This window comes from Pongo abelii, chromosome 19 (assembly GCF_028885655.2).
Source record: "Pongo abelii isolate AG06213 chromosome 19, NHGRI_mPonAbe1-v2.0_pri, whole genome shotgun sequence".
Lineage (NCBI taxonomy): Eukaryota > Metazoa > Chordata > Mammalia > Primates > Hominidae > Pongo > Pongo abelii.
Window position 1 is genome coordinate 41,612,011 of NC_072004.2, and position 22,122 is coordinate 41,634,132.

The following is a 22,122-nucleotide window of genomic DNA, read 5'->3' on the forward strand; positions in this document are numbered from 1 at the left end:
TACGGCTGTACCAATACAATGAGGTTTCCAAAGGGAACTGGACGAGACAACCCAGGGCCCCCTGCATTGTACGACAGGACTCAGGTGTCTACGGGCATCACTGACTGCCCTGCCGAGGCCCTCTGTGCTGGAGGTGTCACTGCAGATGGAAGGATTCCTTCTTGAGGAACTCTACTACTGGTGAAGGTGAACGGGTCTGTGCACAGGATCAGTGCAGTCCAGGAGTGACTCTAAAGGTGCTGGTGTGTGGGCACTACGTGCGGAGCTCAGCCCCAAGTCCTTTTCATGCATTAGCCCATTTAATCCCCATAGCATCTCTCTAAGGTTCACATTCATTTGCCTCATTTTATGGGCGAGGAAAGGAAGCTTGGAGAAATTAAGGAACTTATCGGAGATCACACAAGAATTAAGTGACAGGGCCAAGAGTCAAACGTGGGCTATTCGTACTATCTATAGAATTGTATGTCTGGCCCACATTTTGTTGACCCCTCATCCATTGATGGACATGCGTTGCTTTCACCTCTTGGCTTTTGTGAATGATGCTCCAACAAACATGGGTGTTCACATGTCTCTTTGAGTTCCTGCTTTTGCTTATTTGGGGGATATACCCAGAAGTGGAATTGCTGGATCATATAGTAATTCTATGTTGAGGTTTTTGAGGAACAGCCATGCTGTTTTCACAGAGTTCCAGTTTACCCACAATCTAGCCAACAGTTGTTATTTTCTGGATTTTTTTTTTTTCAATCATAGCCATGCTAATGAGTGTGAGGTGGCAGACTCACATTTTGAAAAGATCCCTCAGTCTACAGGGCAGAGAACAGAGAGCCTCTGAGACAGGTCTGCTACTTTGAATACTAGAGCTCTGAGAAGAAACATTCACGAGGGCTGCTTCTCATCCCCTGAAGACCAGGGTTAACCACTGGGAATGGATTGTGGTGACTGAAGGGTGCCGGAACTGTGCCTCAAAGTGTCTCCCTACTGTGTTGATTAGTCTAAAAACACGTCAGCCTTTGGGTATGACTGGGGCCCCTCCAGGCAGGGTGTGGAGCAGAGGACCCTCCTTTATGGGCTGGACTCAATAGTGAGGCTGCTTACCTGTGACTCACCTCCAAGGCTCAAGGTGATGCTAAGGTGCTGATTTGCTAGAACTCTGAGCTGTGCCTGTGTCTCCTTGGGCTCTGGGAGATTTTTTCTTTTAGCAGTATTTTATGGAAATATTGTCTAGGTAGAGTAAAATGTACAGATCCTGGTTTTCTGTTTGAGTTTTGTTTTGTTTTGAGACAGGGTCCTGCTCTGTCACCCAAGCTGGAGTGCAGCGGCATGATCATAGCTCACTATGGCCTCAACCTCCCAGGCTCAAGCAATCCTCCTGCCTCAGCCTTCCTGTAGCCAGCACTACAGGCGTGCACCACAATGCCCCACTAATTTTTTTGATTTTTAGTAGAGACAAGGTCTCATCATGCTGCCCAGGCTGGTCTCGAACTCCTGGGCTCAAGCAATCCTCCCTCCTCAGTCTCCCAATGTGTTGAATTACAGGTGTCAGCCACTGCACCCAGCCTCAGCCTGTTGTTAATGGATGTAAATACCTGTGTGATCGCCACCCAGAACCAGATCCAGAACATTTCCAGCCTCTCAAAGACTCCTTCCTGCCCCTCCCAGTCAGAGACCCCCAAGGGTGACGCCATTCTGGCCTGTTGTTCAACTTGACTTGAATGGAATTCTCACAGCCTGTGTCTGTTTGGATCTGGCTTCTTCTGCTCAGTTGTGAGGCCCATTGATGTTTCCTGTGGCCTAGCTCCTTTTTATTGCCGAGGGCTACTCTGTTGTATGAAAACCACAATTCATTTCTCCCTCCTCCTTTGGTGAACATTTGCACTGTTTCCAGCCTGGGGCAATGATGAGTAAAGCTGTTAAAAACAGGCAAATATATTTTTCTTTCTCTTGGGTAATTTTTTAGAAGTAGAAAAGCCAGAACATAGAAGTAGATATTTGACTGTATTACAACTCACCAAGCAGTTTTTCTTTTTATTTTTTATTTTTCAATTTTTTGAGACGGAGTCTTGCTCTATTACCCAGGCTGGAGTGCAATGGCGTGATGAGGGTTCAGTACAGCCTTGACCTCCTGGGGTCAAGTGAGCCTCCCACCTCAGCCTCCCACGTAGCTGAGACCACAGGTGTGCACCATCACACCTGGCTAATTTGTTTGTTAAATTATATGTAGGGACAGGGTCTTCCTACCTTTCCCGAGCTGGGCTGAAGTGATCCTCCTGCCTCAGCCTCTCAAAGTGCTGGTATTATAGGCATAAGCCACCACACCCTGTTCATTTTTCTAAGCTGGATTATTTTACACTCCAGTCTGCTGTGAATGAGAGTTCCAGTTGTTCCGTATCCCAATCAATTTGTGATTGCCTACAAATGATGTGCCATGATGAAATTGTCCCTGGTGTCTGAGAGGATCGCAAAGAATTTCCCTTCCTTTCTCTCCTTTCTGCTCCCCTTGTACTGTCTACTCCTTAAACTGGTACTTGATCCAGGAACATAATGGGGATGGACAGTGCAGATGGCACACATGGCCTCAGTCTATTGGAGCATCTCAAAGGAATTAGTCTGCAAATTCTAGGGCATCTAGGTAGAGCACAGGAAGGAAGAGAGGTGCAGACTCACATATGGCCCTGGGACACCTGCCATCCTCTCGCGCCCGTACAGCCCTTACCTGCCAGCACTTACCTTACCCAGCTTGAGTTCTGGGCCTTCTCACCAGCACATCGCTGGGACCTGGTCGACTTCAGGTAAGTTTATTTCATGCCTCCCTCCCCGCAACCTGCACATGCCATATGTTCCTTCCCAGCCCCATGTCACTTGAAATGTTCTATTATGTCCTAAAGTGCAGGAAATAAGGATAGAGAAGAGAAGGAGAAGAGAAGAAGAGAGATTCATTGAGAGGGAGGATCAGAAGCTCCTGGGCACCCCATACTGTAGAATAAAAATCTTCATTACGGTGTTTTTCTTGCAAAATATTCCCCTCTACATAATTATGTTTTTACATGAATAATATAAATTTAAAAAGGAGAAATACTTTTTGAAGAGTCTGAGAATCTTCATATAGCTCAGGCGGTCACGAATTAGCTGTGTGACCTGGGGCATGCCCCTTAGACTCTGAGCCTCAGCTTCTCTATATGTAAAATGGGTTGAAGCTGCCCTTCCCCACAAGCACCCTGTGCACAGCCCCATTATTTTCTGGACTCCGTGGCCAAGCGTGCTTAGGACACACAGCCACATACTTCTGGGCAGTGTCATCTGGCAACTCGCTGTCATGTCAGTGTGGTCAAGCATTGTAGACCTCTATGAACCAAATATGCTTCAGGCTCGGGTTGAGCACAGGAGAGGGAGGAGGGAAAGGTCACTGAGGCTGGGAGTGCCTACTTCCCTCTGTGAGTGTCACCCCAGTTCACCCAGTACCGTACCTTTCTCTCTCTGGACCCACTTCCTCTTGCTGCCGGCTCCTCCCCATTGAATAACAGCCAAGTTGCTTTGGTTTCTATTTCTTTGTTAAGTCCTTCCCTCTGCAAAGGACTTCCTAGCGGGTGTGAAAGGCAGCGGTGGCCACAGAGGCGGTGGAGAGATGGCCTTCAGCGGTTCCCAGGCTCCCTACCTGAGCCCAGTGAGTTCCGGGGCTATGGGCACAGGGCTGCCGCAGCCAGAGGGACACAGCTCTGGGGCTCTGAGGAAGCAACTCCTGGATGGCAGGGGATGGGGGTGGGGGCATCCCAAAGAGAACACAAGCAGGGCAGAAGTGTCAGCGAGGGTCATCCTGGCACACCTGTGCCATGCTGAGCTCACTCATGCCTGGAGGGATGCTCCTTCCCACGAGTCACGGGTTTGACAGTGTTGACTGAGCTGTCCTGTCCTGTGCTGTGTGCTCAGGGGAAGACAAGTAGAGCTGGGTGGTTCATGTAAAGAGGAAGCAAGCACGCTTCTGGGACAGTAAGGACGCTACCCGGCATGGTAGTTAAGGGTGCTTACTGTGAAGATGGCCTCCCTGCTCCAGCTATTTACTGGCTAGTGGTCTCTGGGCCTCAGTTTACATATCTGTAAAGTGGGAATAGTACTTGAGCCCCCCACTCCCAGGGTTGGGATACGGATTAAGGAGGTAGTGTATCTGGTGTGTTTGAACAGTGCCTGACACACTGTAGGTGCTTTGGGAGTGTTTCATGTTATTGGGAGTCTGAGGGCAGCAGGGAAGACCTCCCGAGGAGGTGTCTGTGCTCTGAAGGTTGGGCATGGGCATGTTCAGGGCATCTGTGGAGGGGCAGTCTCAGAGGTGAGAGGGAGGTGAGGACTGTCCCTGCAGTATGGGGTCAGAGGGCGGCAGGTACCTTGCTGAGACCCTGTGAGGTTTATGAGTCCCCTTCATACACGGGAAAATCTGAGGCTCAGGGGGGCGGAGGCCAGTTGCCAAATGCCTCCAGATGGGAGTGGCAGCCCCAGGAGCCCAGGAGACTTCAGGGGTCACTGTGTCCTGGGCCGGCTCCTGTCATAGGATCTCACCCCGCCTTGGCAAAGAGCTTCCCGAGGGGCTGGAGAGGGTGGGCTGATGGGTCCTTCCTGGGTGGGGAGGGTGGCCAGAGGCAGGGTGCTGAGGGCAAGGAAGCTGCCACGGCCCACCTCAGCAGAGGCCAGCGTCGGGCTTGGGTGCCCCATGGTGACTGAGTCCAGAATGAGGCTGCCTACGTTCTGGTCTGCAGAGCTCGGCTCTGCTTTCTAAACTCCAGAGAGAAAGAGTGGGGAAAGGAGGCCTGTTTCCTCCTGGCTGTCACCAATGACACCTCAGCCACCCTGTTGAGGCCCCTGAGGTAGGACCTGCACAGAGGGGGCTGGGGGAAGCTGGAACAGGCCGCTGGTGGGGGCCTTAGGGTCAGCAGGTGCTGCCTTGGGCATGTCACCCTGTCTCTGGTTTTCTGTCAGAAAGGGGATCCCAGAGCTTCTTCCAGGTTCTGACATATTATTATTCTGGCGACTGGTTTTTACTTTCTAATCTTTGGATTCAGTAGGAAAATTCTTCTATGGACATCAGAGAGTTAAAACAGGGCCTTGGAGTCCAGACAAGAAAGACGATCAGTGCAGCCCCCATGGGTGTCCAGAGCACCCCTCTACCCCACAGGGGCTCCCTGGGTCGGGACAATTAAGCCTCACTCGGTGACCCATCTGGCAGTCGGGGCCATGCTTCCTCCACATGCCGACAGTGGGGGAAGGTCACGCGGTTTGCTGTCCTGCTGAGGAGGGCTGAGTGTCATGAGAGCCTGGCTTAGAAACCTCACTCCCACTTCTTGTCTGGCTTCATCTAGCCCAGCCTCTTTGGAGGGCCTGGGGGAAGCTGGAACCACATGCTGTGTGGCCCAGGAAGCACAGGGAGAGCCAGGAATAAGGACGTTCTCAGCTTCCTCATGAGAGGAAGCCTGTGTGGTGGTTAGAAGCATGGGTTCTGGGGTGCAAATCCCAGCTCTGTTGCTGACCAGCTGTGTAACTTTGAGCAAGTGACTGAATTTTCTGTGCCTCAGTTTTCTCATCTGTAAAAGTGGCCGGGGTTGCTGTGAGGATAAATGTTCCTGGTCATGCCCAGAGCCCTCAGGGACACACATGGATCCAAATGCCACAGCAGCCTTAGCTGGTCAACCTCAAAACAACACATTTGTTCTTACAGTGTTGGAGGTCAGAAGTCTAAAATCAAAGTGTCATAGAAGGTGGCCAGCAGGACCATGGAGCCTCTGAGGCAGCGGGGCACCTTGGCTAAGAGCCACGTACTGGCCTCCTGCTGACAGGCAGTCTCAGCCAGCCAGGCTGAGCTCCCCACTCTCGGGACCGGGCCTGGGTGTCCTCTGGTGATGCTGAGTCCAAAACAAGGCTGCCCACATTTTGGTTCACAGGGCTCAGCTCTGCTTTCTAGACTTCCAGATAAGAAGAGGAGGAAAAGTCCCTGGTCTCTGGGCACTACTAGGAACAGAGAGCAAGTTATGACTCATCAGAGGGATCGATTTGTTCAATGCAAAGAGCTGCACTGTCATGTCCGACACAAGCCAGGGGCTCAGCACACGGAATCGCACCCAGTCCTCTCAGAAAGCTGCCAGCCAGGGGCTCAGCACACGGTATTCCACCCAGTCCTCTCCAGAACGCTGCCAGCCAGGGGCTCAGCACATGGCATCGCACCCAGTCCTGTCCAGAACACTGCCAGGTGGTGTTACTGTCCTGCCATTCAGAGGAGGGAATTGGGGCACAGGCAGGTCAAGCAACTTGGCCAATATCAGAATTACCAGTGTATGGAGCTGGGAGGCAAGCCCAGTCCCGTGGGACCATAAATCCAGTGTAAAAATCCATCCTCCTGCACCGCATGGAACAAAAGCAGGTCCAGTTGTTTTCCTGGGTTTTCTGGACACACTTATCTAAATTCCACAGCAGCCTTGGCTGGCCAATCTTAAAACAACAAATTTGCTCTCTTAATGATTCTGAAGGTCAGATGTTAAAATCAATGTGTCAGCAAAGTTGTTTCCTTCTGGAGGCTCCAGGGGAAAATCTGTTTCTGTTCCTTTTCCAGCTTCTAGAGGCTGCCTGCATGCCTTGGCTTATGACCCCTCCTGCCATCTTTAAAACCAGCAGCTTTGGCTGGGCCCAGTGGCTCATGCCTATCCCAGCACTTTGAGAAGCCGAGGCAGGAGGATCTCTTTAATCCAGGAGTTCGAGACCAGCCTGGGCCACAAAGTGAGACTATGTCTCTACAAAAAATAGACAAAAATTAGCCAGGTGTGGTGGTGAATGTCCGTAGTCCTAGCTACCTGGGAGGCTGAGGTGGGAGGATCACGTGAACCTGGGGAAGTGGAGGCTGCAGTGAGCTGAGATCGCACCAATACACTCCAGCCTGGCTGACAGAGTGAGATCCTGTCTCAAAAAAAAACAAAAACAAAAACAAAAAACGAAAACAAACAAAAAACCCCCCAAAAATGCAAACCAGCTTCTTCTTGCTTCTGTGCTTCTGTTGTCACATCTCCTACCTCTGACACTGATCCTCCAGCCTTCCTTTTATAGGATCTTTGTGATTACATTGGGACCACCTTTAAAATCAGGACAATCTCCCCATGCCAAAATTACTAATTTAATCACATCTACAAAGTCCCTTCTACAATGTATTCACAGTTTCCGGGGATTTGAATGTGGATGTTTCTGGGGGGTGGCCCACTGATAACCAGTGTTATAAGTTTCTTATAAATCCTTCCAGAGATATTTTATCTATAAATAAATAAATGCAAATCCATAGGCTTCCCCCACCCACTTTTTATACAAATGGCATCATTCCACATCGGTGTTCAGAGTTCTGTCTTCCTCTTTTTCTTTTCTTTTTAAGGCTACACAGAACCTATTATATGGAAATACCCTAATTTATTTCACCTTTTTCCTGTCAGAGGAGTTTTTTTTTTTCATTATTATTATACTTTAGGTTTTATGGTACATGTGCGCAATGTGCAGGTTAGTTACATATGTATACATATGCCATGCTGGTGCTTAAGCTCTTTCCAATGCTTTGCTTTATGATCCTTTGTGTTATAATGCTGCAATGAATAACCTTGTTTGTAGGATGATATTCAATTTAAAAACTCATTTTTCAGGCCAGGTGTGGTGGTTCATGCCTGAAATCTCGGCCCTTTGGGAGGCCGAGCCGGAAGAATCACTTGAGCTAGCCTGGGCAACACACAGAGACCCCATCTTTACAAAAAAAAATTGTAAGATTAGTGGGGCATGGTGGCCTGCACCTATTTGGTCCCAGCTATTCGGGAGGTTGAGGCGGGAGGATTACTTGAGCCAGGGGGTGGAGGCTGCAGTGAACCATGATCACACCCCTCACTGCATTCCAACCTGGGCAACAGAGTGAGAACCCATCTCTAAATAAATAAATAAATAAATAAATAAATAAATAAATAATCTTGTTTTTCCGAATTTTGGGGGCACTATTTAAAATATTTTGAAACCTCACAGAACTTTTTTGGGGAACTCGTTGCCTTAGAGATTAGCCTGCCCTGTCCCACCGCATGATCTGTACTTGCTCTTTCTCCCTCCTGACTTCCTTAGTTAAGCCTTGTGTGTACTTGTGAGCCCATGTTCATCACGCTCTGCCTTCAATTCTAGATGCTGTGCTGTGAATATGCTTAAGTGGAGGCCACATACTTCCCAGGAGGGTGTGTATTTTCAGTGTTGTCTCTCATGATAGTATGAAAGGCTCTGGAGAGAATCACAGGCTTCCGCAAACAGGCAAGGGGAAAAATGTTCCACAGACATGTTTCAGGGAAAACAGGCTTCCGCAAACAGGCAAGGGGAAAAATGTTCCACAGACATGTTTCAGGGAAAACAGGCTTCCGCAAACAGGCAAGGGGAAAAATGTTCCACAGACATGTTTCAGGGAAAACAGGCTTCCCAATCCTAGGCCGTGCTGGTCCATAACTGGATCAGGCTGACTTTCCTTCCCCCACACCGCTGGTGTAGACAGGGACAAGAAAGAGAAGTCAGAGACACAGAGAAGCTGTGATTTGCTTGAGGTCACTAAAGTACTTAATGGCAGAGTTCAGACCTGACCTGAGGGGCAACAAAAGACACCCCCCTCAAATCCATGGGAAGCAGAGTCTATCTGAATCAGATCCCAGATTTCCTGGGTCTTTCACCGTGCCAGGTGTGTACACTGAGCTAGGATGGGTTTCCCAGGGTTCTGTGTGGTCACACAACTCAACAATACAGACCAGAAAGCAGCGGCGAATAGGCTGAATTTGGCTGGTGGGTGTTTTCTGTTTGGCCTGCACAGTGTTTCTTTTAACTTTTTATTATAGGAAATTCAAACATGCAGAGAGAATTGTACCATCAACAACACACACCCATCACTCTGCTCCAACAATGATCAACTCAGGCCTATCTTGCTTCATCCTATACCCTTGCTTGCTTCCCTTCCCACCCTCAGATATGTGGAAGCAAATCCAGAGATACCATTCCATTGCAAATATTTCATTTTGTATCTCTATAATATGGGAATTTGGGGGGTTTCGAGACAGGATTTCACTTTGTTGCCCAGGCTGGAATACAGTGGTGTGATCATGGCTCACTGTAGCCTCCACTTCCCAGGCTCAAGGGATCCTCCCACCTCAGCTTCCCAAGTAACTAGAGTTAAAGGTGTGCACCACCGCACCTGGCTATTTTTTTTTATTATTCTTTGTAGAGATGGGGGTCCCATTATGTTGTTCAGGCTGGCCTCAAACTCCTGGGCTCAAGTGATCCTTCTGCCTCAGCCTCCCAAAGTGCTGGGATTATAGATGTGAGCCACTGTGCCCAGCCAGGAGCTTTTACATAATCCTTTTTGACAAATTTTTTCCCCCAAGAAATTAGAAAGTTTTATAGAAAAAAAAATCCATATTTCTGTCTTCTCTTAAAAATTTGGAAGCTCTGCCAATACTGGGCCCAGAGGGTAATCATTAGTTAGCACTGAATAGATGTTGCCTTTTTAGATGAGGGGTGTGACGTCTACTTTGCCACAGTCCCCACCACTCCCCCACCTGGCCATGTCACCCATACACATCACCCGCCTGGCTCCTTTAGGCATTTAATTTGTGTAGGAAATTGACCTAAAGGAGATATTGGAGAAGACATTAAAAACTTGAAGAATGTGAAAATCAGCCAGGAGATAGAACTGTGCTTTAATGCGGGTTATAGAACCACATTGGATGTGAGGCATTTTGGGAATAAACTTTGAAAATTAGAAGTACCAGTTTGTGAATTTTGCTCAGAGAGACCAAGGTGGGGGGTGGGTGACAGTGGTGAAGCACCTCCTATGTGCCAGTCTCTTCCATCACAGGCCTTTTCTCACAAAATCATCAATCATATGCAGCAGGTGAAACACCTTCCTATTTTACAGGTGAGGAAACTGAGGCACAGAGAGGTGAAGTAGGCTTCCCAAGGCCACTCAGGTCATGAGCAGCAGAGCTAGGATTCAGACCTGGAGTCGGCCTCACTCTAAAACGATGCATGCCTCACCATCGCCCATCGCTCCTTTAAAGAGCCCCGGAAGAGAGAATTTGACAAAGTGGTTGCCCATGGGGCCTGGGATGGGTGGGGAAACTACGCTAGGGCTCTGGGCTGCTGAGGGCCTGAGGGAAGGAATGGGGAGCCTGGGGGCAGAAGGAGAGGAGGGGGCTGTCCCACGGCTACAGAAGGCATCTGGGAAGACGCTCTGCTGAAGGTGGCCAGGAGAACAAAGGTCAATGGCGGCCATTGTTATATGGTGGTGGTGGGGAGAGGGGGATGGCTTCTTCCTGATCTTCTTGGGTGAGTCGAAGGTTTACCCTCCAGACCCTTGATGGGTCCCTTTCGTCCCTTGGGCTTCCTGAGTCTCCAGCCAGGGCCTGGGACCTTTGCTGGGAGCTTAGCATGGGGTCCAGCAGCCCCCATTGCTACCTAATTCCTTACCAGCCCAGGGTGTCTGCCTGCTACTTCCCTGCCTGGAAGGAAGGCCTTCCACCTGGTGTGTTCCTGATGCATCCTCCACTGCCTCTCAGACTCTCACACAAGCTCAGCTCCCTGATGCGTCCTCTCAGGGCCAGGCTTCTCCTTATCACAAGCTTAGACTGTCTGAGTAACTAGTTGGATTTGTGTTTGCCTCCACACAGGACCCTAAGACCCATGGGGCTGAGAATCCCTCTATACTGGTCACAGCTGCACCCCATCCCCTCGCATGGCACTGTCAAACCCAGGCCGGCCACTGACTAGTGCTGGAGGGGAGCAAACGGGAGGCCGGCCACCTCACTGATGGCCCCACACCTTCTCCCTTCAGGCCGTCCCCTTTTCTGGGACTATTCAAGGAGGTCTCCAGGACGGACTTCAGATCACTGTCAATGGGACCGTTCTCAGCTCCAGTGGAACCAGGTGTGTGTGTATATGGACGGAAACGTTTCACTCCAGCCTCGTCCCTTAGTAAAGCCACTGTGCCTGTGAGCCTGGATTAGCTCAAACAACAGCATCCAAGCTCACGTGCCTGGCTCAGGGGAGGCCCAATGCGTCCCTAACCCATGCCACAGGACAGCACTCCGCAGGCACAACCTGCACCCAGGGGTGCCATTAACCTGGACTCCAGGATGAATGGGGCCTTGGGAGCTGACGGTCTAAGGAGGGAGTGGGATGGTGAGAGTTGGATGATTATGTTCTGGGTTGAACCTTGCACACTGTGATTAAGAGTTGCAAAAATCAAACTTCCTCCATTTCCCATAACTGCTCTCATCCACTCTGAGCTCTCCTTCTGCTGATGTGAAAATATTGAAAATTGCCATCAAAAGTAATTTGGTCTCTTTTGGTTTCAAGGCCTTTTCTAGAAACTACTAAGTCAATTCAAAATACTAACATTGTATCAGGGCTGTTTCCCACCCCCTCCTCCCGCCCAAGGTGGGCTGTCTGGGAACAGAGAGGAGCTCACATGGCTTCTCAGTGGCTGGGAGGGCTCTAGACTCTCACGCAGGCCTGGCTGACCCCTGCCGAGGCACCCCGACCGGGTGGCACAGAGGTGTGCAGCTCTCTCCTGGTTTAATGGGGGACCATGGGTGGCTGCCTGCTGAAGTCTGTGGGGCCCACAGAAGAGCCTCTGGACTCATGACTCTCTCTCGGAAGCCTCAGTCCCAGGGGACCTCTCCTTAAGACCTTCTGGGCCTCACAGATCCCAGCTAAACCTCAGCTTGGACACCTAGATTCTTGGTGACCTCCTCCGCCATTGCCATCCTGCTGTGGGACTTCTCTGAGAGACTGCAGTGCCCTCAGGAAATGCCAAGGACAGGGAGGCCCCGATCCCCCTGAACCCTCCAACCAGGGGAATCAGGACCATGCCCCTGATCTTCCGCCCCTTCCTCTCTCCCTCTCCCTCTGCCTCCCCCACCTCCCAGCACCAGGAGGGCTTCCCACTCCCATCCTGTCATATAGAGACAGATCCTACCTCAGAGGGCCCTCTCCTCTCAGGAACTTTCTGTCTCTCCCTTCCTTGGGGCAGGAATTTCCAAAGGACTACAGGGATGAAGCTGAAGGACTCCAGAGGAAAAAATACATGCAGAGATATTTCAAATGCAATCTTCTCCATTTATTCATTTAATTAATTAATTTTTTTCTTTTGAGACAGGGACTTTCTTTCACCCAGGCTGGAGTTCAGTGGTACGATCATAGCTCACTGCAGCCTCGAATTCCTGGGCTTGAGCGATCCTCCCATCTCAGCCTCCGGAGCAGCTGGGACTACAGGAGTGCACTATGATGCCCAGCTAATTATTATTATTTTTATTTTTTTGAGATGGAGTCTCGCTCTGTCGCCAGGCTGGAGTGCAGTGGTGCTATCTGGGCTCACTGCAACCTCCGCCTCCCGGGTTCAAGTGATTCTCCTGCCTCAGCCTCCTGAGTAGCTGGGACTACAGGCTCATGCCACCATGCCTGGCTCATTTTTTGTATTTTTAGTCGAGACAGGGTTTCATCATGTTGGCCAGGATGGTCTTGAGCTCCAGACCTCGTGATCCACCTGCCTCAGCCTCCCAAAGTGCTGGGATTACAGGTGTGAGCCACCACGCCCAGCCAACTTTTTTCTTTTAAGTAGAGATGAGATCTCACTATGTTGCCCAGGCTGGTCTCAAACTCCTGGGCTCAAGTGATCCACCTGCCTTGGCCTCTGCGCCCAGCCCCAATTTCACATGCTCTTTACATTTGTTCTCTTCTTTCCCACTTAATCAGGCATGTGCTGGCCTCCAACAAGTGTCCACTGGCACAGAAGGCTCTCTCTTCTAGGCGTGCTTAACAACTTCCATCTTTGGTATCAATTGGTAATCACTTTCCAAGACCTATGCTTCTTGTTTGCTAATACCAGCACTTTTCCTTAACCATTTTCTACTTGTTTTTAGCAAATCATGCTGTAAAGGCAAAATCCAACAATTAAAACAAAAACACATTAGATCCCAATTAGAAAAACAAAACCGATGCCAACAAAGCAGTCTCTGCCATGCAGGTTGTGTGCAAGATCCAGACAAATGCAAAGCACAGGCGCGGGCCCTCCTGTACCTATCACTGGCAATAATCCATGCCACAGAAGACTATTTGCTTTCCCTGGGCCTAGGTTTGCTGTGGACTTTCAGACTGGCTTCAGTGGAAAGGACATTGCCTTCCACTTCAACCCACGGTTTGAAGACGGAGGGTACGTGGTATGCAACACGAGGCAGAATGGAAGCTGGGGGCCCGAGGAGAGGAAGACGCACATGCCCTTCCAGAAAGGGATGCCCTTTGACCTCTGCTTCCTGGTGCAGAGCTCAGATTTCAAGGTGAGCAAGAATCCCCTCCCCACCTCTTGCCCCTGGGACCCCCAGCCGTGTCAGGTGAATGGCCTTTAAGTAATCACCTTAATCGACATTCAGCCAGAGTGACACCACTATACAGATACCACGATCATTTCCTTGTGAGGTGTTACGCATGGCTGCCTAGTCTCCTTATGCACCTTCACCTGAATCTACAGGTGCATCTGCTGCTTCTTTTACTCTGAAAATAAGAACTAGAGAAGTCATCACGTTGCTGTTTGGTGTTGTGTGTCTTTGAATTCCAAGCTCATTCCATTCCTCTGCTATAGCCATTCCTCCTCTCCGGGTCACTGGTAGCATTTATTTTTCAGCGACATTTTTCCAGCCTTTATCCAGGGTCTATTAAGGGTATAGTTTTGTAAGCACATTGCAAATTACCTTTGCAAGCACAGTAGGTCTCTGCACTTGAGAAGCCTGTGGGTAAGTCAGTCTGAGTATGCTTATCTGAGATAAGGATGTCCCCATCCATTCAGTATGCAACCTGAGGTCACCTCTCCTCTGCTCCCCATGAGCATTTTATGCATATATAAGTAATACCCCTGCAGCCATAAAAAGGAATGAGATCATGTCCTTTGCAGGAACATGGATGGAGCTGGAAGCCCTTATCCTCAACAAACTAACGCAGGAGCAGAAAACCAAACACCACATGTTCTTACTTATAAGTAGGAGCTGAACTATGAGAACACATGGACAAAATGAGGGGAAACAACACATCCTTGGGCCTGGTGGGGGAGGGAGAGCATCAGGAAGATTAGCTAATGGATTCTGGGCTTGATACCAAGGAGATGGGTTGATCTGTGCAGCAAACCACCATGGCACCCGTTTACCTAGTTAACAAACCTGCACATCCTGTACTCGTACCCTGGAACTTAAAATCAAAGTTGAAGGGGATGGAAATGGCAGATCACGCCTATAATCTCAGCACTTTGGGAGGCTGAGGAGGGCGGATCGCTTCAGGTCAGGAGTTCAAGACCAGCCTGGCCAACATGGTGAAACCCCATCTCTACTAAAAATACAAAAATTAGCTGGGTGTGGTTGTGGGCTCCTGTAATCCCAGCTGCTCGGGAGGCTGAGGCACGAGAATCACTTGAACCACTGCACTCCAGCCTGGGCGACAGACTGACATTCCATCTCAAAAAAAAAATGTTGAAGGAAAATAATAAATAAATGAAACCCCAGGTGAGCTAAGACTAGAAAGACAAACCTACTGCAGGAAACAACCAGAAGAACGAAAAGTCCAACTGGAGCCCAGTAGAGGCTCGGGTTGATGCACTTCGGGTTACACACACGTTCCTGTAACTGGCCCCACACTGAAGACCAGACTCACGTCTTCATTTTCTAGAAAGAGGGTCCAGGAGCTCAGGGGTGGTTCCCATCCCAGCCTGGGGTGCCTCCCCTGGAACACGGGCTCTCCTCTGGCAGGTGATGGTGAACGGGAGCCTCTTCGTGCAGTACTTCCACCGCGTGCCCTTCCACCGTGTGGACACCATCTCCGTCAATGGCTCTGTGCAGCTGTCCTACATCAGCTTCCAGGTCAGACTGTCCACCTGGCACCGGTCCCAGGGGCTGGGATGCAGGGCCCAGTGTAGCTGTGCCTAGGCCCTGCTGGGTGGACCCAAGCCAGTCTCCTACCCAGGTCACTCTGAGGACAACCTCTGCTTCCCTGTCCCAGTACCTGCCCGCCCCTTCTCCTCTGTCACTCTGCCCCTCCTTCTGTGTCACTGTGTCTGTCTGGAACACCTGCCTTGATCTCCCAGACTCCTCAGCTTCCCCTTTCTCTTCATCCCTCAGTTTCCATCCTGGTAAGGAGGGCATATTGTTCTAGAAAAAGCCCAGGCTCAAGAACCAAACTGAATCCAGTTAAAATTCCCAGCTCTGCCATTCACCCTCTGTGGGATCTTAGACAAGCGACTTCACCTCTCTCAGCCTCGGTTTCCTCATCTGTAGAATGAGCATGGTCATTGCCTGCCCCCCATGGGTGGTTGTGTGGTTCAGTGAGGAGACAGATATCAGAGGTCACAAAGTGGCCCCCCCTGGGCCCACACCAGGGTCTGTTTGACCTCTGTGTTTTAACAACTTTGAATGTGTTGCCAACATCTAAAAGGTCAGGAGAGCCAGGTATGGTGGTGGAGGTCTGCAATCCTGGCTACTCAAGAGGCTGAGGCGGGAGAATGGCTTGAGCCCAGGAATTAGAGTTCCGCCTGGGCGACATAGCAAGACCCTGTCTCCAAAAAACTTTGTTTAAATAATAAAATAAAATAAATAAAACTAAAGAAGGTCAGGAGATACCAATACCACATGAAAAATGGGAAGATTAGGGTATGCTGGGCCCACATTCCCACAGGACACCGGCAGCTGGGTGGGAGCTGCTATTACCCTTTTGGCATTCGAGGGAGCTACCTGAGATCAGCGAAGCGCACAGTAGGCCCTCAGCAAATCTGGGCTCCTCACCGTTTGGTCCTCATCTCTCATTCCCTCCTTCCCTGACTCTCTCCCCTGCAGGTGGAAGGGGAGGGAAGAGCCGGAGGGAGACTGCCCCCCTGCACTGCTCACCAGAGCCTGGCTCTTTCCCATCCCGTCTCGGCATGGCCCTAACCCCCTTGCCGCATCTCCCTGCCTGCCTGGTCTCTCCCTCTTGCCCCTGCCTCTGCCTTTCAGCTTCTCCTTGGCTCTATTAATGCTTCTCCTCACTGTCCGGTGCCTTTTGTTTTAACAGAACCCCCGCACAGTCCCCGTTCAGCCTGCCTTCTCCACGGTGCCATTCTCCCAGCCTGTCTGTTTCCCACCCAGGCCCAGGGGGTGCAGACAAAAAGTGAGTTCAACACAGAGGCCCTGGGTGGCTGAGCAGACAGTAGGAAGGACCGAGGGTCTGAGAGGCTGGCCCCAGCCAGCAGGCCACCCAGGGCCTACAGGCCCCATCTTGCCCACCCAAGAGTTCCCTGTCTCTGTCTGCCGGGCACCCAGAGCTGGGGACCTGAGGGTCACCCTGGATTCTTCACTCCCTCTTCTTTACATCTCTCCAAGGCAACAACGTGTCTCCCTCCCGAAGCCACTGATGGGGCCCAGGCCTCTGGGATTCCTCACCATGATGACAGGGTTCCAGTTCCCCACCCCTACACACAACCTCTGCCACAGTGACCTTTCTATAAGCAAATCTGATCACACCCTCTCCCTGCTTAAAAATCTTAAAAGCCCCCAGCCCTACAAATAAAGCCCAAATTCCCCAGCGGGGCATACAAATTCCTCCCAGTCTGGCCCCAATCCACCTCCCTGCCTCACCCCCAACCCGCAAAGCTCACGCAGACTCTGCAGCTCACTCAAGGCCCTCTCGGGCCACCATGCTTTTGCATATGCTGTCCCTGGTCCCGGAAGCACCCTCTGGCAGCCTGCCCCCAGCACATGCCTAATTGCCCTTCCATGCTCTGCCTAAGTGTCGCTCCTCTGGGAGTCCTCCCCACCCAGAATATTGTTGGATGCTCCCCCATGTCCCCACGGAGTCTGTACATATCTGTGCCATGCCAGTTCACAGCACCCCATTGTAACTGTGTTTGCGTGTCTTTCCCCACCACTCCACCCCCATCTCCCTATGCCCCTGAGGCCCCAGAGGGCCAGGACTGTGGCTTGTTCATTTGCACTGTGCCTGGCACTCAGTAGGGACTCAGTGAATGAATGTGGAACGTGGTTCACACAGCCAGGGAGAATGGGATACCAGCCAGGGCCAGAACAGTCTACTGGGTGGGGCAGGATCCAGGACAAGGAGGCGAGCAGCCCTTCCTCTGGCCACTCAAGTAGTGGGGACTGGGAGGAGGGGCGCTTTGTCTATGCAGTCTTCTTGTGGCTCATCACCATACAGACAGGGCACCTGCCTCCTGCCACGCTGACTTCAGGACTGGTCGAGGCCCAGGGAACATTTGCAGGGCAGCCCAACTTTGGCCCTGGCCCTAGCACTGGGCCTGGGCCTGGGGAGGATAGAAAGTGTGCTGGATATAGTCAGACAGAATTGGCTGCCACTTTGGATTTGATCCCTTCCACCTTGGCAAGCTTGGGCAAGTTGCTTAATCTTTCTGAGCCTCATTGCCTCACTAGGGACGCAGGAGCTGAGGCTGCTTCCCTTGTTGGAAAGCACTGAAGCCCAGGAATCGACCCACAACAGGCCTTCAACAAATACCACTTCTCACCGTATGGGTGAAATATGGCACTGGAAATAATGCTCTTGCCTATGGGAGCTACAGAAAGCATTGAGGTCTCTATCAAACCCACTCTCCTCTCTCTCGAGAGGAACCAGTGGTGATACCCTACCGCCCAACCCCAAAGCCGTGTACACCTGGGGGTAAAAATCTGGGTGCCACGGGCTCAGGAAGGCTTTCTTGGGAGCAAGAGGGAGGTGGGTGTGTCTGGGGAGGCATTTCTGAGCACAGGAGCCTCCCTGGAGTTTGCCATCGTGTCTTCCCATTCTGCGGTGCCTGGGATAACCACTGTTCTGACTCTCCTCACCCCTCCAGCCTACCGGCGTGTGGCCTGCCAACCCGGCTCCCATTGTAAGTCTCTTGTTTTCTTTTTGGATCCTCTTCATTTTGGCTCTTCTGGGCTCATGGAGGAGGCAGGGCCAGGCATTGGGCCTCTCCTATTGGGAGTGGGGAGGGCACAGGCCAGGCCCTTGACCGTCTGCCCGGCCTGGTGAGGTTGGGGGTTGGATGTGGTTGGCTGGCCGTGATGGAACAACCTGAGTTGCCGCTCTGTGGGCAGCCATGGAAGACCATGCCCCACATTCACTTCTCTCACCTGCAAAGGGAGGCTAGGCTGAGAGACGTTTCCCCGAGAGGAAAGATGGGCCAGAGCCACCAGCGTCCCTATCTGTCTTCTCCAGGGTTCTAACCTTTGCTCCTCGCTCACCCGCTTGAGAGAAGAAACACCTGGGCCCAATCTCTGTGGGGTCTGTGGGGCCATTGGGCTTGTGGCACCCTCTGGTGGGAGCTGGTGGTTTTCACACGGGAGAGCCTGGGTGAGACCTGGTTTCTTTCTTCCAGACCCAGACAGTCATCCACACAGTGCAGAGCACCCCTGGACAGATGTTCTCTGTAAGTCTAAAGTTCTGGTCAGTTCACAGCTGCACAGTGTCCTCCTTCACCAAAAACTAAACTCCCTAGAGCCCTAGAGTTGGGAAGAAAGTGGTTTAGCAAGGAGGATGGGGATACTAGGGGCTGAGTGCTTGGCTCAGGTGACATGTGGCTAAAGCTTTCCTTGGGACAGCAGAGATTCTGGAAGAAGCAGGGTTTATCCAGTGGTGGAAGAGGCAAGTCCCCTAGAGACCGGGAGGGAAACTGGTCCATCTGTCACCAAGTGGGGAGTGCAGTGGCCCCAGCAACCGGATGTGAGGTTCCTGGCCCTGCATCCTGGGTCCCCAGGATGTCACTACTGATCACAGGCTTAAGCTCTTCTCCTGATGGTGCAAATCAGGCGGGGGAGCTTAGAATTAGTGGGGCTGCCTGCGGAGGGGTTGAGGGGCAGGTGACCGTGGTGTGGTCCGGGAACATGGCAGGAAGTTCCAAGAAGGCTAACATGAAAAGGGAGGTGGACGGGAGAGTCCAAGGGCCAAAGGCTCACGACGTCAGCCTCACAGTGGAGCCCCCTCTAGAATGCGTGGGTGCGCGTGGGTGAGTGCTCGCACACAATGTGCTCTCCCATTGAATTTCCTGGTTTCTTTTCAACAGACTCCCGCCATCCCACCTATGATGTACCCCCACCCCGCCTATGTAAGTGGTTTCTCAGGGAGGGTGGAGGTTCTGTTTGTGGTGGGCAGACTGGGGATGAAGGGCCGCTGCGGGGGGATCCACTGGCCTTGAAAAATTAAAAGCAGTCATTTGGTAAGCTGAAGGGCTTCAAAGCATCCAAGAGAATTAGAAGACTGTGGAGAGGAGTTTTCAACCTTAAAACTGTCATGTCAATATGAGCACATTGCATGTCCCTCCCTTTTCACCCCACGAGACGAGTCTTTTTGTGTTTGGCCAAAGTTCCTTTCATGACACTAATCTAAGCCCATTAATTTGAGGAGCACTGGAAAGTTTTCCTTTGACTTTTATGGAACCAAGTAAAGATATCAAGGGCTTCTTCTCAGCTGACAGCCCAAATTCATGGGAACTGGTACAATCTTCCCCTTCCGCGTGGCGGCTGACCTGTCCCCCTTCTTCCGACAGCCGATGCCTTTCATCACCACCATTCCGGGAGGGCTGTACCCATCCAAGTCCATCATCCTGTCGGGCACTGTCCTGCCCAGTGCTCAGAGGTAAGCCAAGGGCTCCAGTGACCTCTGGGAAGAGAAAGCCCTTCAAGGTCAGTCCAGCCATTCCCCTGGCTTCAGGAAGACTACTGATGATGGGGAGGAAATGGGACTCAGAACTCAGTGGACAAAGGTTCAGGTGGGCTGCCCACCCCAGGTTCCACATCAACCTGTGCTCTGGGAGCCACATCGCCTTCCACCTGAACCCCCGTTTTGATGAGAATGCTGTGGTCCGCAACACCCAGATCAACAACTCTTGGGGGTCTGAGGAGCGAAGTCTGCCCCGAAAAATGCCCTTCGTCCGTGGCCAGAGCTTCTCGGTAAGGCACCACAGTCTGGAGCTTGGAGAGGCTCCCATGGGTGCACAGGAGGAGGGGGTAAAGGAGGTCTGAGGTACCTTGAACAGGATGGGGGCTGATACCTCTGGGATGAGGGCCCAGAAGAAGAGAAGGTGGCCAACAAATTATTATTATTGTTATTATTATTACTGTCCCACACATGAAGGAAGTGTTGGGATCTGCTTTTTCAGATGAGGAAACAAACTCACAAGTGCAGGTTACTTGCTTGTGGTCACACAGTCAGTAAGTGTCAAATCAGACCCAAGAAGGAGGTGTTATTCATTTCTTCATTTATTCAACAACCATTTTCTTGTCGCCTGCTTTGCGCAGGAAGCACCCCACATGATGGGGGTGCAGTCATGAAGCAGACAGACCGGGTCCTGCCTCCAGGGAGTTTACAATTTAGGTGGGGAAAGAACAAGGAAAGTAAAGCGTGGACAGATTGTCACAGATAACAACAGTGCCACGCACAAAGCAAAACAGAGCGATGAGATAGAGCGAGCCTGGGAGGGGCAGCTAGGGCCAACGTGCAGAGGCGCGGGTGTGGCCTGTCCAGGAACAGCAGGCAGGTGTGCTCTGCCCTGACTACACATTCAAATCACCCAGAGAGCTTACAAAGGAAATATCAGTGCTGGGACCCCAGCCCAGGCCAATGAGGCAGTCAGCTGGGCGTTCGTATTTTAAAAATATGCCTTAAGTGATTATACTCTGTAGTCAGAGTTGAAAATGACTGATGTAGGGCTTTGCAGCCATGGAAAGGAGCTTGGATTTTAACACAGTGAAAAGTCTCAGGAGTGTTTCAAGCCAGGGAGCAATATACTTTGATTTGTAGACAGCTGTGTGACCTTGGACAAGTGACTTAATTATTCTGTGCTTCAGTTTCCTCATCTACAAAATGGAGCTAATAATCATGAATTTCCTAGAGTTGTAAGAATGGAATGAGACAGTATCTGTAGCATGCTTAGGACAGTGCCTGGCACATGGCATGTGTGATAGGAGTGTTAGCTATTGCGAAGGGAAGGAGGTTTTAACATTTGTACCCTGACTGTTTCGTGGAGAAGGCATTGGGGTGGAAAAGACAAGTTAGGAGGCTGATGCTGCAGGAGCCCAGGCCCAGAGCACTCCTCTGTGCTGGGCCTGAGGGATACAGATGGCACAGTCCAGGGCTCCAGTCCCTGACGGGGTGGGAACAGTATTCTAGGACAGGGAAGAGTACAGGGGAAAGAGCACGCACAGCCTGTTTAGTGAAGAGCTGTTGTTCAGTGGGGATAGAGTGCAGGTGTGGGGCTTATTAACAACTGAGGAGGGAGGGAGGGAGGGAGGAGAGGGGAGGCTGCAGTGAGGGTGGAGGACTTCCCAAGTGTAGTGCAAACGGCATGATCTCTGCACAGGTGTGGATCTTGTGTGAAGCTCACTCCCTCAAGGTGGCCGTGGATGGTCAGCACCTGTTTGAATACTACCATCGCCTGAGGAACCTGCCCACCATCAACAGACTAGAAGTGGGGGGCGACATCCAGCTGACCCATGTGCAGACATAGGCGGCTTCCTGGCCCCGGGGCCGGGGGCTGGGGTGTGGGGCAGTCTGGGTCTTCTCATCAACCCCACTTCCCAGGCCCAGCCTTTCCAACCCTGCCTGGGATCTGGGCTTTAATGCAGAGGCCATGTCCTTGTCTGGTCCTGCTTCTGGCTACAGCCACCCTCGAACAGAGAAGGCAGCTGACGGGGATTGCCTTCCTCAGCCGCAGCAGCACCTGGGGCTCCAGCTGCTGGAATCCTACCGTCCCAGGAGGCGGGCCCGGTCAGGGAGAGGGGAGGAGCGGGCAGTGCAGAGGAAGCCCCATGCTCAGTCCCCTCCCATCCCCCATGCAGCTCCACCCCAGTCCCAAGCCACCAGCTGTCTGCTTCTGGTGGGAGGTGGCCTCCTCAGCCCCTCCTCTCTGACCTTTAACCTCACTCTCCCCTTGCACCCTGCACCAACCCTTCACCCCTCCTGGAAAGCAGGCCTGATGGCATCCCACTGGCCTCCACCACCTGACCAGAGTGTTCTCTTCAGGGGACCGGCTCCTTTCCCAGTGTCCTTAAAATAAAGAAATGAAAATGCTTGTTGGCACATTCA

The 22,122-nt window shown here is 51.5% G+C and overlaps 1 protein-coding gene across 3 annotated transcripts; it reads left to right on the top strand.

Annotated features, from left to right (window-relative positions):
* Positions 1 to 3,459: 3,459 nt before the first annotated feature.
* LOC100431336 (galectin-9) lies at positions 3,460 to 22,122 on the top strand. 3 transcript variants are annotated; one of them, XM_054535605.2, is made up of 11 exons: positions 3,524 to 3,661; positions 10,856 to 10,947; positions 13,157 to 13,358; positions 14,814 to 14,924; positions 16,108 to 16,203; positions 17,894 to 17,929; positions 18,419 to 18,469; positions 19,103 to 19,144; positions 19,586 to 19,674; positions 19,826 to 19,988; positions 21,398 to 22,122. In XM_054535605.2, exons 1-11 carry the CDS (start codon positions 3,623 to 3,625, stop codon positions 21,542 to 21,544), a joined length of 1,068 nt encoding a protein of 355 aa, XP_054391580.1. In that variant the 5' UTR covers positions 3,524 to 3,622; the 3' UTR covers positions 21,545 to 22,122. The 3 variants fall into 3 exon arrangements, with proteins under 3 accessions (XP_002827191.3, XP_054391580.1, XP_024090559.2); XM_002827145.5 differs by lacking the exon at positions 16,108 to 16,203 and having other exon boundaries at positions 3,460 to 3,661; XM_024234791.2 differs by lacking the exons at positions 16,108 to 16,203; positions 19,826 to 19,988 and having other exon boundaries at positions 3,530 to 3,661; positions 21,398 to 21,476.

What these genes read in the sequence shown, in the direction of transcription:
- LOC100431336 (XM_054535605.2), top strand. Translation starts at nt 3,623, where the DNA reads ATGGCCTTCAGCGGTTCCCAGGCTCCCTACCTGAGCCCA. An exon ending in CTGCCAACCCGGCTCCCATT is followed by an intron (nt 17,930 to 18,418) that starts GTAAGTCTCTTG and finishes TCTTTCTTCCAG; the next exon opens with ACCCAGACAGTCATCCACAC. An exon ending in GTCCTGCCCAGTGCTCAGAG is followed by an intron (nt 19,675 to 19,825) that starts GTAAGCCAAGGG and finishes TGCCCACCCCAG; the next exon opens with GTTCCACATCAACCTGTGCT.